Here is an 18,674-nt window from a genome sequence, read left to right as displayed (position 1 = left end):
CCAATTACGCGTTAAATTGAACTCTGATCTGACAAAATGTCGACACTGGATGTCCATTTGTTATCGTGATACCGTCGCTGCTCACGAAAGATTGGTCGCGTTCATATCCGTTGCTGCTGTGAGAAAAGTCACGTTGAAGCGTGGGGTAAGTTAGTGACGTCAGCGACGACAAGAAAAAAATATTGCATCGTCACTTTTAAAAAGGTTACTGCTTGAGTGCACTCTCAGCACAGATTTGGCTGGCACTGGCAATGATGGCACAAGATGTGCTTTCGTCAAAGCCTCCGTACAACGTCCTGCTTTTTGAGAGTTACGTCATTAAAACGTGCCCTGCTCAATGGAACAACGGAACGTCATAAACCGGTGATGCAAGCGATTAATCTGGTGTCACGGGACGACACGTGGATGCCTATGAAAGTCGATGCGGATTACTAATTGCGAGTGGCGCAAAAAAAAGCCTAAAGCTGACATTCACAATGGAGGTATTAAGTCACTAACGCAGTGGTCACCCCATGTGACAAATACCACGCCCTCTGATGCCCACGTAACCACGGATTGGAGAGGGATTGGTGGCACAAAAAAGTATAAGCTAACGCTCAAAGACTGACACCGTTTCGCAGCCTGTCTCGTGGGTTGACGAGCACTTGTATAGATAAGATATTATGTATGTACATAAAAAAGTAGGCGCAAAAAACACAGGTGACACACCCTCAAAAAATGCCCTGGTGCTCTTCGTGCAACGCTATAGAGGACTTGATAGAACAACAAAAGACAATAAAAATAATTATTGCTATAATATAATAATACCCACTTAAACCTCGAAAAAACTACTGCCTGCCTTTCCTGAGTTTTTTTTTTTTTTTACCACACGGCAACGTTCACACACACGCACCAGACACGCGGTAAATTCGCAAGAGCATCATGGTTAAATTCCTTCAACAACACTCTAGCTATTAAGTTACGCGATTTTTGCTTCTATTTCTACGACCAAAATACAAGTCCAAGGTACGAATTGAGGATATTCGAAAACTCCATGGTTGGGAAATCCGCCCGAGAGTTTGCCAAGAAGTCTTCCTAGCTTTGCCACTAAACGACATCGAACTGGTCCTCTAGTTCTCTACAGTTTCCCAGAATTCCTTCCTACGCCACTTGTCGTTGCTGTCTCCTTTTGTTTTGTTTTCTTTCTCGCCATGTCCTCAAGCACGCACAACATACAAGCAGACAGTCTCAAAAAATCGATCTCATACCACTCAAAAAATATAGAGTCACGTTTTCGTACAGCACCATTTGCTTTCGTTTTTCTAGCCGTCATCTTCGTCGTTGGTCCCTTACACACACTAATACAATGCCATACAGACTAAGCTGAAACACAACATAAAAAAAAGTCACGTTCATCGTTGACTAGGCGTCTTCACATCTCTGCGTTCCATTATTTCTGAGACGCACATTTTGCACAAGGCACACTACTGGCAGTCGCACATCACTACATGTTTTTGCTCTCCGTTTCACTCTCTTTCGACTCAATGTCCCGGCAGAGTTAATAATAATAATAATAATAATAATAATAATAATAAAAAAGGCAAGGACGAGTAAGGAGTGACCATCTTTGACCAACGCTCAATGGCTAAGAGAAGACAAAGGTTTAAAAAAAAAACGTCTCTATAACACCAGTTCACATCTTCAGTTATCATCGAACGTTTGCGTCAGCCTTCCAGTTCTTTCAGTATCTTTTTCACGAGCGACAAACAAAAAGCCTTTGGAGTGTAGCGATGGTGCTGAGGTCAGGTCAGAAAAGATTGTCACAGGCTCTCTTCGCGTTGGCAAGGACGTTTCTTCTGCTTCCTTTCTCGGCAGGCAGGGGGCAGCAATGAATCGACGAATAGAAAAAAAAAAGGACTAAATATAGTTTGCCGAAAGTCACCAAAAAAACACTGCGGCAGCACACACGCACACGCACATGCACACAGGAGTGTTCCATTGCATTTACTAAGGCGGATGGGTACTCGAGGTGAACACCGGAGTCCCTCCTCGTACGAGTTCTATTGCATTTTCTTGCAGCTGTTTGAAGGGGTTGGGAAACAAGGTGGTTGTTGGGTGGAAGGATGTTTACTTGAAGCCAAACATCGCTGGGCTTGTCAACCACGAGCAACTGGTGAAGCACAGTGACCGGGGATTCTTGTCTTGTTTCTCTTTTCTTTTTTTTTTTTCATTTTCCTAAGGTATTCCGGCAGTGCCTAAGCATTGGGGGAGGCCGCAGTTCAAAATAGAACGTCCTGGACGTCGGTGGGCGTATCGGGGGTCTCTGACTCCAGGGTGACTGTCTCGGCGCTCACTTTAACTGCGTAGTCCCCCGAAGGCGTCGATGCCGGAGTTGGCGTTGGGGTTGTGCCGTTCAAGGAGGCCGCAAGGCTCTTGGTGAGTTCGGGGTAGTTCCTCACCAGGGTCTTCTCGATCCTCTGCTGGCAGTCTTGTAGACAGTCCTGCGCAAAAGAAAGGAAGACAAATTAAGGACTAAGCTTACCTGCGGGCATTACAATACGTAGTTATGTTACTCAATGCAACATGCACAGACTGTCGCCTTCTACTCCTCACCAGCCTAGAAGCATACCAAGCAAATTGCACGTCAGGCGAAAGGTGAGCGCTTCAGCTTCAATGAAAGTTCAGAACGCGCAAGAGCAAATGTACGATTTTACATGTAGAATCAGAACAGTCGAGATGCCTCGAAAGTCAGCCCTCGGCGCTGCTATATCCTCAGTAAAGGTCACACCATTCCTGCACGCACTATTTTCTCGGCTCATCTACTAAAAATTGTTCTGTAGGCGCTGTCTATGGCGATGACAACACACCACCCTCGCTTGTATAATGCATGCTGACGAGGTGAAGGGTGACGCATGTGTTACAGGGGAAGATTCACCAACGCTACGTCGCAGACACATCCGCCCCGTACTGCAGGCCATGTGCGTATCTTTGGAAGAACCGTGTCAGCGAGGCTGAAAAGACCAACCACCGAGCCTGGTTAAGGCGTATATAAGGAACGAGCTGGCATGTTCAATTTTGTTTCTTCTTTTCTTGATCAAGAGCACTGGTTTGTCTTAGGGAGCTCCGACTCTGCAAAGTTTGTGGAAAGGGGGGGGGGCAGTGAGGCTCACGCTAGTCCAAAGGCGCTCTAGCAAACACCGCCAGAATAAAGCAGCAAAGAATTCGGCCCGAAAGCAACGGATATCGACAATCAGCGGGAGGAGAGACCACAGGAGCTCAGCCCATGCACTGCCACCCGCCGCCTGAACCATATATCTTCAAACAGGAGCGAAGCATCTTTCGTGCCGTCACCTTCTTCCCCCGGGGCATCCATCCTACCCTGTTTCCGCTTTAAACAAACCATAACTCAGCGTGGTTATCGAGGAGCCCGGTGAAGAGATGCCACCGACGATTCTCCCGCGGTTCCTAATCAGCGTTCGGAGTTTGGAAGATGCTCGAAACTGTGGCGGCACGGAGGCACCAGCTTCCTGTGCGGGAATTTAAGATTGGCGATCTTATCTACAGACATACAACTCGAAACTGAGCTTACTGGAGCCTAGCCTTCGTGTGAAGGGTGAGCTCCAGTTCTGTACACACTTCGCCGTTGCTAACCACCATGTGGATTCTTCCCCCCCCCCCCCCTCCCCGGTGCATGCAGCGTGGAATTCGCGCATGCGCATGTCGCATCACCATGGTTTTGAGAATTCGTAATGTATAGCCTGCTAATGCATCCTTTCTCTGTGTACTGTCCCGAATTTCGCGTTGTTTTCTTAAGATGAATGCCAAAATGATATGAAGGTGATCCCCCAGGAATCTACCACGGTGTCGAGACTGAATCTGCAATCCGCTTTTATGATGTTCTCAAAGGTGCGAGGCGTGGGACTGAGAAGCAGCGAGATTCATTTTGTCAGAATTCCTAGGCCTGCTTGTCGGTGATGCACTTTCTACTTGATCTGTTGCAGCAGCGTGAAGTGCTCATGAAAGGGACACATTGTGATTGGACGTTTGAGAAGGCAGAAGCATCTGATGTGACATTATGATCGATTCACCTAATTTAATGACACTCTTTTCTACAAACTCTTCGGCTACGATTGGCCAACGCTCTTTAGCAAGGAGATGACGTCACAAACGCGTGGGTGGAGTGGGTACCCGGCTGCGCACCACTGGAGTCCAGGATCGCGCAACACGTGCAGCAGCACCCGAACGGCGTATCGGACCTTTAAAACGCCGAGGAAGACCCAGCAACGAGCGGTGAACGGCAATCACCTGTTGCGCCACGGGCGACAAGGTCACTCCTTGTCGCCACTTCTCCGCTCTCCTCAGGGAGCCAATCCAGCCTGGCAACAAAACTCACATGTGCTTGACCTACACCCCTTCTCCGCGCATGAGCGGCCTCACGCAAGTTATTTTTTTTCTCTTGTTTACATCGATCCAATCTCTCCTTTCCTTATTCATTTCATTCGCGATACCGCCCGTGTGCGCTGGGGCCACAAGGAAAGCACACAAGCAAAAATGAAATGGGCATGGCGTCTGGGGGGCACGACGTTTGAAATGTCCGTGGAAGGTCGCTACAGACCGAAAGAGGGATTGAAAAAAAAAGGGGGGGGGGGTCACACGAAAGGCTGCCTCTGATTGGCTGCGCTCGGTAGCTGGCTAAACGGTGGGCACTCCCTCCCACCTCCTAGCCGATGCCAGACCACCCCTTCACCTCATTCCGGGAGAGTCAGTGATTTCTTTGGCTTTCAAGTTTTTGGCCGCCGAAGCTTCTAGGTTGGGGGGGTGGGTGCAAGGGGCTTTGGAAAAGAACCGTCCCGCCGACTTCTTCCGCGAATTCAAGCCACCGGGGAAGGAGAAGGATGAAGCCGGCGCGCAAACGAAAACGAAACCTGTCCAGGCCTCGGCCATTCATGCGCTGCCCTCCCCAGTCGCCCGCCCGCTTAGCTAAGCGGCGAGGCAAAAGAAGCACATGCCCAAGAAAGAGAAGTCCGAGAAGGTTTTTCTCGTGGGCCTGTACGAGAGGGTGTTGCGAAGAAGACCGTACATGGCACCCCCCCTCCTCTTCCAGCTACCACCACAACCACCAGCTCGGGCACATTCCAGGAGGGAACGTCGTCGTACGTGGTGCCGAAGGAAGCATCAGCGGCGCAGAAAAAGAAGAAGGTCGAGGGGGAGGGTAGGCCTCCGATATGTACAGGCGGTCGTCCTCCTTTCGTTCTTGCTGAAGAGCGAAAGTACCACTACACTTGATTACCGGCACGCCGCTGCCACCACAGTGGCCGAAGCACCACCGTCGCGCCTTGCGAGCCGCTTTTCTCAAAGCACGTTCTGCTCCGCCTCCCCCACACCCATCCACCCCGTTTCTTCTTCGCGAGCATTTTTCGTGTGGGTTTTTTTTTTTCTTTGCCGTCGGAGGTCTCGTTGGAGCTCCACGCGGGGTGTCCCATTCTGCCGTTGTTGTCTTCGTTTTGTTCTTTGTCTAGCGCCGCGCGATCACGGTTTTTCGGAGGGCGGCGGCGTTCTGGATGACGGGCGGTTGCTCAGGTTCTTTTTTATTTTTGGGAGCTGCGGTAGCGACCGAGCCGGCCGCTAGATGGGGCTGGCTGCCTGCCTACGAAGCCGCCACTACTACTGCTGGAGCGACTGACGAACTCTCCTCTTCTCTTCACCCCCCGAAGCCAGTGCACCTAGCGTAAGACCTTCTCTTGCCCTGAGCCCCCCCCCCCCCCTACTCCTGGAGAGAAGTCTTCGACTCGGCTCTCGCTCCGTTGAAGAGCGTGGGAATGGGGCTCGTGTGTTTGCTCCCGGAGAATGGGCCGAAACGGAATGCCGCTGCGCCATGTAGTGAAGCGAGGCGGTGTGCATGGTGGTAGTGGTGGTGTTTCTGAGGAGGGGGAAGCGGGAATGTGGAGGAGACGGTGGGCTCATGTGTCAGTGCGCCGTCCTCGGTCAAGGGAGGGGGAGGAAGCCCCCCCCCCCTTTTTACGATTATTATTTATGGACAGGGCCGAACGAACGGACAGTTGAGCAAAAGCGGGGTGCGTAGCCGGTTCACGGAGGTTCTTTTGCTTTCGCCGCCGCGCGCGCTCTGATAAGGTCAATCAGCAGCGTGCCTCTTGAATGCACGGCGCCTCTATGGAGGACTGCCCAGAAGCAATAGCATCGACCTTTTTTCTTTCCTATTACTTCGCTTTATTCTGAATCCATTCAGAATAGAACTCCCGAAAGCTCAGACCATTTCGGACTGAACCATTGGTACTGTAATTGTGTTTCCGAAGGGCGTCTTATGTTGGCAGTGGACTAGATTCACCAGTCATGATGTGCGTGATTCGGGCAACGTCGACAATAGTCCCCCCCCCCCCCCCCCCCGTTTCGCCATTTGCTCGCCCGCGGCCAGGCACGCCAACAGACCCCGCCGCGATCGAACCCCTTTTGACCATCTCAATCCGAAAAGGCGTGACCGACCCGTTCTTTTGTGACGGGATTCGCGGGAATTCACGCGTTCCCTTTTTATTCCTGGGTCTTTCGACGTTCCGCGACCTGCTGATCGGTCGCTTGACCTTGGTAGCCTTTCGAACTTCTTTAGATGCTCGAACGGTCGTGTGAAAGGTCTGGCAGACCTTCATCGACCTCTCGCGCCACCGTTTAGTTGCCAGGCGTGAAGGTTACTTTCATCTTCGAGGCCATCATTATTGTTTGTTTCCGAGATGCGGCTCCGGTACCTCCCATGCTGCTGAACTCTGTGACCTGCCGCTGAAGAAGAGTCGTTTGGAGCAGAACGTATCGAAGACGTGACTCCAACAAACACGAACCACTTAAAGCTCACTCGCACTTGCCGGCGTTCGTGAGTCGTTGGGCTGGTGTTTTGTGGCGACTGTTATTGCCGTGGGCAAGATCACTAATTACTCTAAATCCAGCAGTCTAAAGTGAGGGAGAACGTGTTGTATCCCTGAGGCTTCACGGTGCGTTGCGAGGAACGCCGTAGGCTGTGGATTATATTCGACCTCCAGGGTTCATAGGCGTGAGCCCAAATCCCGCTTAAAAGAAAAGTACCCGGCAGCATGCGAAAGGTGTACAGCTTACACAGGTACAAGTGTTTCTACGTGACATGGAATGCTTCGCTAACTGCTGTGTATCCACCTCAGCTACATTTGACCGCTTGCAGTGAGATCCGGATGGAGCGAGCCCTACGTTTAACACTGGCGCGCTGTTGTCGTATAATCTATTCGTCCGTAGTTTCAGGAATGCTAGAGGCCTTCATCTCCCGCAACGTTACACAGACGAAATGCTACCAGTCCCCGACGCAGCTCGGCTCAAACACAAGCTGCGATTCCCTTGGTCGATGCACTGCGTATATCCAGATGCTGCATCGCCTGCCCACTCCAGTAAATGTTGTCTGCGCGAACTATCGCAGTGCGAGCTAATTTTTTATAACTGCACATCGTAACGCTTCCCCATTTCACAATCTCACAGCTCGTGCCCTGGCGCCTCGCAATAAGATCATATTCTTCACTAGCGGCTTCCGTGTTAGCTAATACCACGAAGGCTTTACTGGTGGGCTTCACTGGAATCCATCCATATGCTTGCACGCATATGAGCTATCCAGTTTCATCGGCTTATGCCACACGCCTCCGCATACTTCGGGGCCCACCAGCTGCCCTAAGTTCTATCGGCTTGCGCAGTGCCCTGCCGACCAGATGCCTCAGTGTGCATGTTATACCGAGCGAAAGCAACGCAAGACTGTGCACTGCATACCACCAGATGCTCAGTCCTGCAAAACGAGCATCTTGGAGGCTGCATTTTCATTGGCCAATGAACCACAGCCAGGGCAACCGTTTGCCAGAGCAGCTAAAGCAATAGCACGGCGTTCTACGTGCTGCGAAGGGTGTGTAGAGAGACGGCAGTGTCGTACTGCATTTTAATTCGAAAAACCGCCCGGGGATTCTATGCCCGAACGCCGCGGTTGCGCTGAGCGCGCTGAAAAATTATTTATGTGCTGACCTCATGCATCGCGTACGAGTCTTCCATCTTGCCAGTCAATGCCCCCCGTCAACGCCTTGCTGCGAGTGTTTGGCTGGCAGGGGGCAAATGCACTGTAGTGGAATGCCGTAGCAGTCCCGGAATAAGAATCTTAACAGGCGCAGAAGGGGTTCCGAGGGTGTGAAAAAAAAAAGCACTTAACCGGAGGCTTCAGGAAGAGGCAAGCACGCTTGAAGCAAAAAAGTTAATGCCTCAAAATACGGGACATGCGATACGGCCCACGAATGTATACAGAATATCTTTTCTGCTCGAGTCTATCATCGCTTTTCGCGTTGACTAGATTGGGTGTGTCACTGCTGCGGTCCCCCTCCTGCAAAGACTATTTAATATGTGTCGAGTTAGAGATGTGCGAATGCTCATAACTCCTTTTGGAGCTGCATGCGGTGACATCTCTTGGATAGACAGTAATAAACGGCATCATTCGCTCCTGGAGGCGAAATTCGAGGCCGCTCGCCCAAGCTTAGAGCTAAAACGAAAGCCGCAAGGAAACAAAAATATTGAAGGCTTAAGCAGGGAGAAAGGGTAGGGAAGAAAGAACATCGGCTCTGCACCGCGAGAGGGCAACCACAAACATACAATCGCATCGGAGACACGGCTGTAGTATAAAAGCATGGGACTGAGCATAGTCGTTTCGGGTTTTACGAGCGTCTGGCACCGCTACAGCATGTACTGCACTGTTTGGAAAGGGGAGGGGGGGGGGGAAATAAAACGGGTCTCTTAAGTGGAGAGAGCGAGCGGCCGTAAGAGAGCGCTGCGTGCAACGCATGCGCGTGGGATGCTAATTCCTTCGACGTCGTGCGACAAGTCCCTGTATGTTGTTTGGGTTCGTGTGGTGCTTGCCTCCATTTTGTGCGCGTATATGTGTTTGTGTTTGCGCCATCTAAGCACTCTTCTTTGCCGAGATATAGGCTTGGTGAATGAATAACACCGTTCGCCAGACATGGAAAGGAGGAAGAGGGGGAAAAGAGGAGAGGGAAGCAGAGAAAATAATGGCGCCGCAAAGAGCGTTGAGGACGGCGCGATATGTGCTGGCTGCCGTTTGGGAGAGTAATTGCTATCAGTGACGTGATGAGTACAACTTTCCCACACGGCTTCTTTTAGTCAGCGCGGCAAGTGGCTGTCTATACGGTGGTCGAGGGGAGGGCAAGGAGGAGATTGCCATTACGCGGCGAGGTTATGTAGGCCCCACAGAAGAAATTCGCAGAAGAGGGTAGAGGTTTACACATGCCGAAAAGAATAACACTGTGCCTGTTTTTAGAGGCGCTCTAAAGTTTCACAAAGCTTGAACGGCGGCGCCACGGAGTTGCTCATGCGAGCGCCGCGCACATACACATATGTTCGCGGCCCTTGCCGGCGTGCCCTTGGCATTGGCAAGCGACCGCAGAGAGAAGCCGCGCCCTGCTCGCAAGGAGCGTGACCTTAGCGACAAAAGCCAATGGCCCGCGTGGCTGCTGTCGACGCGTGTCACGTGACAGGGGTCACGGGAGTACCATTGGACACGTGGCTCTCGGAAGCTCGAGGGCACAGTGCTTTGATGTGGCGAGGAACTCCCATGGGCCTATCTCTCCCTCAGGCTAATGCGATAGGCCTTTGTGCCATTTTTGCGGGCGGAGGAACCTTAAAGGGGTCATGAACCACTTTTCCAAGTAATGATCTAATGGCCTCAGTATCGGAGTGTACTGCCTCCCGAATCGATTGCCGCAAAAATTTCTCGAATCCGTCAAGAATCAGCGGAGTTACGGGGGTTTGGCGCACGCTCCCAGCGCTTTCTCTTTTCTCGTGCCGACGAGCGCACTGGAAGCTAGACAGGGAGGGATGGCATGGGGGAAAGAAGTTACGCCAGCGCGCGTCATGAAACGCGATCGCTCTCCCGCTGTGATTCGCTTGCGCGAGTGCGGCTACCGTGTACTGAGGAGGGCGCCGGCAAGTGACGGCACCCCGCGGCAAGAAGCGCATCTGATCCGAACGCCGCTCTCGATTTACGTCGGCTATCGGCCAATAAGCGTGCTATGTCTCTGCGACGTACAGCGGACAGACGCCCCGCCCACCGACGAGAGTGAGAACCGGCCTCTGTTTGAAAAGAGGGTGCATGGGGAAACGGCAACTTCGCGCTCCGCTTGTGGCCATTACGCGGCGCGCACGACTGTAATATTTGGCAGAGCAGTTCATAGCCGTGTCAGCTTTCCGCAGGATGTGTTTTTTCAATCAGCCCAAGGGGTGCTTCATGACCCCTTTAAGATCATGACATAATGGTGAAGCAACGGTAGCATACTGGTACCGGAACAGTTCAATACAATTTGAGAATAAAAGCCAGAACGCAAGGTTGTATCACAGACTTTCGAGGCCCTGTGCGCCCCAAGCGTCGTGCCAAGCTCGACCTTTTGGATATGACCTTCGTGACAACCTACAGCTTATTGCGCCGACTCTGAAAGTGTGGTCAGAGCGGCATGACCACTAAATTGACTCTCTGCCAGAAAGGAAATCCCGATCTCCATGGGCTCTTCAACGATACGCGCGCATCGTATGTAGAATAGAAGGTGGACCTCTAATGTTGATCGATCGGCATGTGAAGTGTTGTAGCTTCTGTAATATTTTGCTTCTTAGAAGCAGTATCTCCAGCGCGTTTTGATGCCCTCGTTGTAGCAAATTAGGTGATACAGCGACGTTCTTGAACGGAAGTGCTTTTATATTAACGCAGCACCTGCATGCCACAACATGTGAAGCGACTGTTTCGTCGAGTGCTAAGGAATACCAAAATAAGTAACCCAGAAGAGGCACTTGGGAGTTCCCGCAACAAGGAGCTACGCTTAACTGTACGTAGCTCTTGCTTGCTTTTCGATGCCAAATTACATATTCGACGCTAATTTGGAGGCCTGTTCTACCCACCGAAACAAAGCAACAAACGGAAAGAGAATTGTATAGACCTACTCCATGTTTGTAAACAGCGGTAGGCGCCGTCGACATAGTGAGGCACTTGTAGCGACGTCGCGGCGCGTAGGTTCCGCCCAGCCCAACTGGCACAGCAGCTGCAAAGCTGCCTCCGAGCACCGCGCGTCGGGGCGCCTCCCGCGTGTTTACAAGGGACGGCAGGGCGGCCGCGACAGAGGAAGTTTTCGTGGCCCCAACAAGGACTCTGAAATAAATATATAAAAACTGTTGACGTGCAACTCTACCTATGATGACCTCACCATAACATCAGGTATCTTGACGCCACGAATGTGACTGATTCACGAAATGCCATCGACACTGCTGTAGTACACTTGTACGTGTTAATTTGGTAACTGATGCAAGAACGGGCCTCTTAGCCCCGCAAGACGCTCTTTGATACCGTATGAAAATGCGCGGAGTAACATTACGAACAGGTCCATAATCGTTACGGTAAATCCTCGCACATAAACAAATTTGCCGGGTAAGTTACTCATTCTGAAGTGAAAGGCGATCTCGGTGACACTTTAATCGGCGATAGAGCTGCGATAACGTATTAAACAATTACTGCATGTCATGGACAAGGCTGCTACATATCTGTCAGGTTCACCAATCGCGGGTCGCGGCTCTGCCCGTACGCTGAAGTCGAGACCGCGAAGGCCTACAGCCCGTAAGCAGAGTCGGAACATTTCACGCTTGCAGTTCGCCTGTGGAGTGTGACAGACTTGGAAATGTGTTAATATGAATCGCAGCCAGAACAGCCGTGTCCAATGCACTTGTGTTGCGTGTGTCATCGCAGCCGCATAAAATTTGAAAAAGTGTAGCCGAAGTCGTGCTTTCGATCGCTGCTGCGTTAATGAACCGAGCCACGACTTTAGTTGACGCGAATACTACAAAATCCTTTTGACCCTTCTGGTTTCGACATTTTTCAGTCGTGATGAATTCTCCGCATATTACAAAGCTACCACCGCTTATGTAGGTAGACATGCTTCCAATGGCTCCACACAAGGCTAAATGCCAAAAAATGTGGTGCGGGATGTAATAATGACACACTTTTGATAAAGCTAATCATTTTCGTTAGGTAAAACGAGCCGCCAAACCGCTCAATTTTTATCACATAACCGATGAGCCGGCGTCGCAGACGAGTTCTCATGTTTAGCAGCTGCGGCCAATTTCTTGCGACGGTGTTCGTAAAAAAAAAAAAAAAAGCGGACAGAAGCTTATTCCGCCTCTTTTGTGCTTTTCTGCGTAAGTAACCGCAACGTATCTCGTCGGTAGACCGTTTTTTGTTCGTTGCACGACGGCACACAGCGCACGCACCAGCGAAAACACGGCAGAAACTGCGGTAGGCACAGCGGCTTTTGCCTACCGCGCGAAACTAAACGCCCGACGACAGCGCCACCGCATTTTCGTGACGTATGTCCGGTGGAATAGGTGTATACAGTGCAACGCAGCAATGTGGACGAAAACTGATCGTCCTAAAGCGTTCGCTGCGTACAGGGAACCGACAAATATGCGCACGGAAACGGAGGGGTGGGAGTGGAGAAGGTCCGCACTTTTTCGAGGAACAAAACGGGAGCGCCGTTTGCGCTCCTCTTTTCAACCGTTCCCGGCGCTCTTTTTCTCGAAAGCGAGGCGCGACAGCCATTGGCGCCGAAAGCCAAGAATGCTGTCGGCACCGACCCCCACAGGAGGAGAACCAAATACACATCTACAACAATGCCGCACGCAAGTGGAAGCCTGAACACTCCGTCGCCGGCAAGTGGCTTTTCCCACATGGTCTACCGGCCACCGCTTTGCTCGCTTGCTTGCACACGGTGGTTCGACGCGAACTGCATTCGATCGTGTTCTCACCCTCCGCAGCATGTATGGTGTCCAGTTGCCGTCGCCGTGACGCCTCGTTTTTCTAAAAGCGGCTCTACCATGGCGCCAGCGTTCGTCCTGTTTCGTGGTACGCGCCATGCACTGTGCAAGCCGGCAGCGGAAGAGCCAGAGCATTGCTCGCACGGCTTCTGCAGCGGCCGGGACCGTCATTGCTTACGAGCTCACTTTTCAACCCGCTTTGCTTTTTGTGTTTCTTCACTTTTCGATTTCTTCCTCTGTATTACATCTTGCACGGCAAAAGCTACGTTTACCAACTGTCTCTGGGTGCCCTTCATTGCTCTTTCTGGGAACACTTTCCGCAGCGGCAAGTGGTGGTCAGAAAACGTGGGGCGTTTTATCTAGATTGGGAACTCGTTATCCATTATGGCTCGACCGTCGGCTCACGCTGTACGTATGACAACTCGGAGCGCCCGGGATGTTGTGAGTCAGCGAATATGTCTTTCGTATTATAGCAGTCTTACTACAGTCATCTTAAGCATCTAAATTACTGAGGCAGTGTTCTTACAGCTTTAGTCGTGTTCTAGTTGATTTCCGCGTCACCAGGTGGCGGCACTGGTTCTCCGCGTCTCCGCTAAGCCGTAAGATTATAAGTTTCACGGACGGGTTTAAAACCCTTTAATTACGGCAAATAGATTTTTCGCAGCCTCCGGCACAAACCATCGATATCGTCGCTCAAAACACAGTGACAAGATTTTACGCAACAGTTCCTTCCGGCGGACAACATATTTTCGCAACACACTGATGATTAACGTTCGCACTCTGGGTGTGATGCACCCACGAGTTGCAGCGTATATACACGATGCGTTCAGATGAAAAGGAAAAGAAAAAAAAATGCAGGCACAGCTAGCGAGTGTGATATAGCTAACCTTGAAAGAAGACAAATGATTTTCTTTCAGTCGAAACACTGCCGCAACAACAGCTGAACCGGTTCGTACCGTGCACATATACACACACTTACAAATATGCGTGGCTACTACATGAGAGGTGCAGGCGCACTCTTCGCGAAGAAAAAAAAAAGTTAATAAGACGCGTTGACCTCGCCACGCCAGCGTCGGAAAGTAAAATAGTGTCGTTTTCCATTACTTACAGCGCACGTTTTTCCTGCAGCCGGGCAGCAAATCAAGAAACGAAGAACGAGAAGTGAAAAATAGTTTTTTTTTTTCTTTCTTCGTAATCGTTTGCCGTATTTCAATGAGACTGCAACGCGGCGTACGAGCATCGTTCCTTGCTGACTAGGTCGGGTAATCCGAAACCGAAACTCCGTAAGGGTGCCGAGAATTCGCTATCAGCGTCCGGTGCCAGACGTGTACTGTAATTTATCAGGGACTTCCTGCGGGCTAAGCAATGATGAACTTCCAGGGAAAAACAGAAGTAAAAACCCTGTGAATTCGTATTCATGCAGAATGTGCGTGTAGTAGATGAACGACTCTGCTAATTGATGTACACTAAACGCCGTCAACTTCCGCCATATTTGTTGAGTACGTCATCTTGGCAGCTCTCATTGGCTCACGAGGTCACTGCGGCTGCTGTGACTGGCTCGAAACGGCAGCATGGCGGACAGTGGCTAAAAAATGGCCCCACCCTATACAGGTTCGTATGAATACATACCACTTCTATGCTGGTGATGTCGTGAAGCCTCTGCAGCACTTCTTTCTTTTGGGTCCAGTTGAGTTTGACTAGGCCGCAGACGGCCATACTGATGCTCGCCGCGGCGATCATCGACGCTGGCGACAGGATGAACTCGAATTCTGCGCGAAACAATGGAAAGAAGCGAACGCTTTAGACGGGCAGCTAGTACAGTTGAGGAGCAAGGACAGCTAGCACTTGGGTATTCAAATGAATACAACTCAGCTGACTGCACCTACGCAGCACTTCATTCAACACTAAGCGTTTAGAGCTGGGTTGTAGTTAGTTATGGTGAATACTGTGAAACAGTACTGGCGAACAAAGACACAGGCAGGATAGGAAGAGGCACGCAACGCCAGTGTGTCTATGACGTTGTGTCTTTACATATCCTGTCCATGTCTTTGTCCGCCAGTACGCTGTTTCGCAGTATTTATTCAACACAGTTGAGACTGATCCCTTAGCATGATGAGCAACTGCTAAAGAAATAGAGAGATAACAGGTGTGCACAGAAAACTCGTTTTTTTGTTTTCATTTCGTAGTGCACTTCGACCCTTTATCGACGCTTTCCGCAGCTGAGTGAAGGCGTGAGGTCGGGACGGCCTATTTTGACGGTTAGAATCGGAGACAACGACTGCCTCGTCGTCTGTAGAGCGACGCGGAGGAGGGGTCTCGTCTCCATCCTTCGCCTGGTGGTCGTTAACCCAAGACGTCGTCGTCGTCGCCTCTGCGACGCCGATGATTCAGAGGTTACACGGTCGCGGAGATGGTTTGTGATGCGTTTTCCCCTCTACTGGTGTCGCGGGTGGCGCAGTGGTGATGCTAATAGCTGTCGCGTTCCTCGGCAACGCCGTAGCATTTCGACCTCACTAACTGCAACAATGACGCGCTGGTTCCCCTGCGTCACCTCTACAAACAGAGCGAGAGAGAACGTGATTTCAGTGTTTCTGAAGTATTTCTCGTTCTTGCTCGCGGGCATCTCGCGTGACAAGTTTCGTGCCCCCGTGGCATCCGACGCATTTTATATAGTCGTCAAAATGTAATCGCGTGGCCCCGCGGTCTGAAAAGGTCACGGCATGTCGCGACGGGAGACGACGCCTCTCTTCTCATTCTTTCTTTAATCCCTTCTCCTTCTTTTTGCCGTTCGCAACGGACCACACGCGAGAGCACATTAGCAGTTTGTCAGGGAGGGGGGTCGTGGTGACTAGCTGACACCGAGCGGATGAAGAGAGCACGGGAAAGTGACAAGATTATAAGAGTAAGCGCGCGCAGCATAGAAGTCACTGGCGTGGCTGGCATCGCCCTTCTGCTTTCTTTTTAAGAGTTCGCGAAGCGCAAACTTTAATGTGAGAAGGTGAGTTGGAGATAGCGCGTTTATAAGTATGCACACGCGCCACTACTCTATCTAAAACGCTGGTTAAGAGAGTACGACGGGGCGTCGGGGAATTTCTGTTCAGGTTGTGCGCTGTCTATCATTACAATTTATTTTAATATGCATCATGTCGTTTCATCCGGCAGTCGTACCCGACACCGCAAGCAGATAGAGTTGTGGGGTGATGACGACAGAATTCGAACCGCGACAAAAGGAAATCTCTAGAAAAAAAGGAAAGATAGAAAGAAGCAGCAAGAAAAGCAGGCGTTGCGAGCAGTACCACATTAATAAATTGCTCGAGCATCCAGCGCACGAACTTGCACGTATGACTGCCCCGAATAGAAGATGGGAACGCTGACTCTCGCTTAAGAAGTGATGGGAAATCGTTTAATCATTGATCTACGCTATAGACAGCTCGCAGCAAACACTTAACGGAGAGTGACGGAGCCTTATACGAAGTAAACCGAACGTCTTTCAGATTGTGGAGTCCTACGCACCGGCAGGTGTCACATAAGACTGGCTTCGCGCGATTGAATCACTTCGACGCGATGAACAGAGCAACGCGTCTGGTGAAATGCACATGCATATAACACGTAACCATCGATGAGACATCAACGGGGAGACCATTCCATCGACGGCGGTGTAGCACATTATGTTACATGGACAACAAGAACACTTAATAGCGCAAAAAAAATAATAAAAGAAATAAAGGTTGGCCTGATGCCTGCGCTGACCTATATATCAAACCTGGTGCCAGTGATTAGCCGTAACAAGCCACCATCATTTTTTTTTTTAAACCAATCCGCGAGGATACATGTCTGCTTACGGCGCAGCCGCCTCCCCTTTACCTTATACACCTTCAGCGCAAGAGAGGGGAGAGTCGCCGATCTGTAGTGAAGGCGTGCAAAGCGACGCCAGCGGACAATCTTCGCACTACAGGTGTAACTACGTAAAACTCTGTCCTAGAGACGAACAGCAAAGAAAGAAAAGAGGATGGGGGGGAGGCAAAGCAAAGCCAAACGATAACGTGTATAAACGAATCCAGCATCCCCGCCCCCGCGCTTATAAAACGAGCGTTAAGGATGGCAACAACCACGGCGCTACACAATGCACGACGATCTTCACTGATGCGAAAGACGTGAGCTAGCGTCCGTTCCCGTTTAAGAAAGAAAGGGGAGGCGCGGAAGCACAATGATCCGTGACCAGTGTGGCGCACGGTGCCCGATATCGCTGCTTGGGAAACAAGAAGAGGCATGAAGAGGGCGGCGAAGTGAAGTGAAGAGAGGAAGTGAAACACACGCACACACGCACGACTCCATTACGACAATTTCACGGTCTCGCGCGCATCGCGCCGCGTGCTCTTCGCACTGTTGCAACGACCATTACGTGGTGCGCGATCGGCCCCGCGTCACGCCGCACTCTGCGCAAGAGTTACGTGCAGTACGGCGGCGAGGCGTTTTATTTTTTCAACCGTGACCGCCACTGCACACGACGTGTACACCCAACACCTGCAATCCGCTTGGACCTGTGGGTGTAGTAGATGCAACGGTGGCTGAATCTCGATAGGAAGTGGGAGACGAGCCTATTTGGCATTTCTTTTTCTTCCTTTTGTCCATCTCATCTTAAAAGTAAGCAAACTTTATGCGGTTAGGACTAGCATGTTCTCATACGCACGCTGCATACACCCGCTCACTTACTGCGGAACCATTCTCCCCCTCGTTCCTTTCAATGCACGGAACAAGGTCTCCAGTTGCTGCCGCTGGTGATACTTTCTGAGCTTGCCGTTGTTGCACTAAACGGACTGCTAAACGTTTGACAGGTCTGTCACGGAGCGAACACGGCGCTTGCAGAGCGGGGGCAAGGTGCGATATATGGAAGCCCTGCAAAAGGATGGGGGTGTGCTTTAGTGCTGGTCACGGTTGTTGTGTAACCGCCGCGAGAAGCAGTGTACAGAGGACGGCATTGTTGTCGGCGGCGAGGGTACGGCAGTTGTTGATGGGTCGGCGCGTTTGAGAAGCTTGTTCCCCATTCTTCCCTGCCCCCTCGCCTTTGAACACTGTTTTACGACCCGTGCCTCTTATTGCTGCCTCGTAGCACCTCTGAAGCTCCCGCATGGCCGAGCAACAAGCAAACGATGAGCTCCGCCCCTGTGACGATCGAATAGCATTTCAGTTGATAGGAGTTGACGTCTTATTGCCATAAGCTTGAGCATTGTTCCTTCTTAATGTGCTTGATATTGAATAACGAAAAGAGATATCATATCAGTGCACCGATTCATGCACTTTTTCCCCACACACTATTGTTCCAAATGTCCGCATTTTCTTTTTTTTTTCTTTCCCTCACTCTTGCAGCTTAGACGGGCCTCATGCGCAACGTCTTTTATGCACTGCCCTGGTTGTATGTATTTGGTCCCTCAAACTTGCTACGTTAGCGTAACCCATCAAAGAATGGCATGCATTGATTCTGACGTCAGCCCCGTTAGCGATCAGGGTGACCGACCATGAAGGCGAGCTAAGACAAGAATGCAAACGAAACAAACAAAAAAAAACGTTACCGCATTTTTGTACCTGCGATAGTCAGTTCGGCGTTTGCAAAAACTCAACGATGATTTCACTGCGTGAACTTTTCGGCGTTCTCAGATTGGTCTGCATGTGCTTCAAACGCGCTCACGCGGTGTGACGTGCACCGGTAGGCGCGCAGCGCGCCTGACTGCCTCAGGCACCACCCTCGCGAAACTGCAAGCGACTCTACAAGTCTACGAAGACCGGTCTGTGAACCTAACTAAACACAGCAATTACTATACGCACGTTCGGTC

At 50.9% G+C, this 18,674-nt stretch overlaps 1 protein-coding gene across 4 annotated transcripts in view; it reads right to left on the bottom strand.

Moving 5' to 3' along the window:
* Nucleotides 1–1,287: 1,287 nt before the first annotated feature.
* LOC119401763 (G1/S-specific cyclin-D2) overlaps nucleotides 1,288–18,674 on the bottom strand; it is a 321,278-nt gene continuing 303,891 nt past the window's right edge. For all 4 annotated transcript variants that reach the window (XM_037668731.2, XM_037668730.2, XM_037668732.2 and 1 more), the window contains 2 exons: nucleotides 14,473–14,612; nucleotides 1,288–2,480 (listed from right to left, as the gene is read on the bottom strand). In XM_037668731.2, coding sequence (XP_037524659.1) covers nucleotides 2,259–2,480; nucleotides 14,473–14,612 — 362 coding nt within the window. In that variant the 3' untranslated portion in view covers nucleotides 1,288–2,258. The remainder of the gene's footprint in view (nucleotides 2,481–14,472; nucleotides 14,613–18,674) is intronic.

The sequence above is a fragment of the Rhipicephalus sanguineus genome, chromosome 8, assembly GCF_013339695.2.
Source record: "Rhipicephalus sanguineus isolate Rsan-2018 chromosome 8, BIME_Rsan_1.4, whole genome shotgun sequence".
Lineage (NCBI taxonomy): Eukaryota > Metazoa > Arthropoda > Arachnida > Ixodida > Ixodidae > Rhipicephalus > Rhipicephalus sanguineus.
This window is presented reverse-complemented; position numbering and strand designations above follow the sequence as displayed.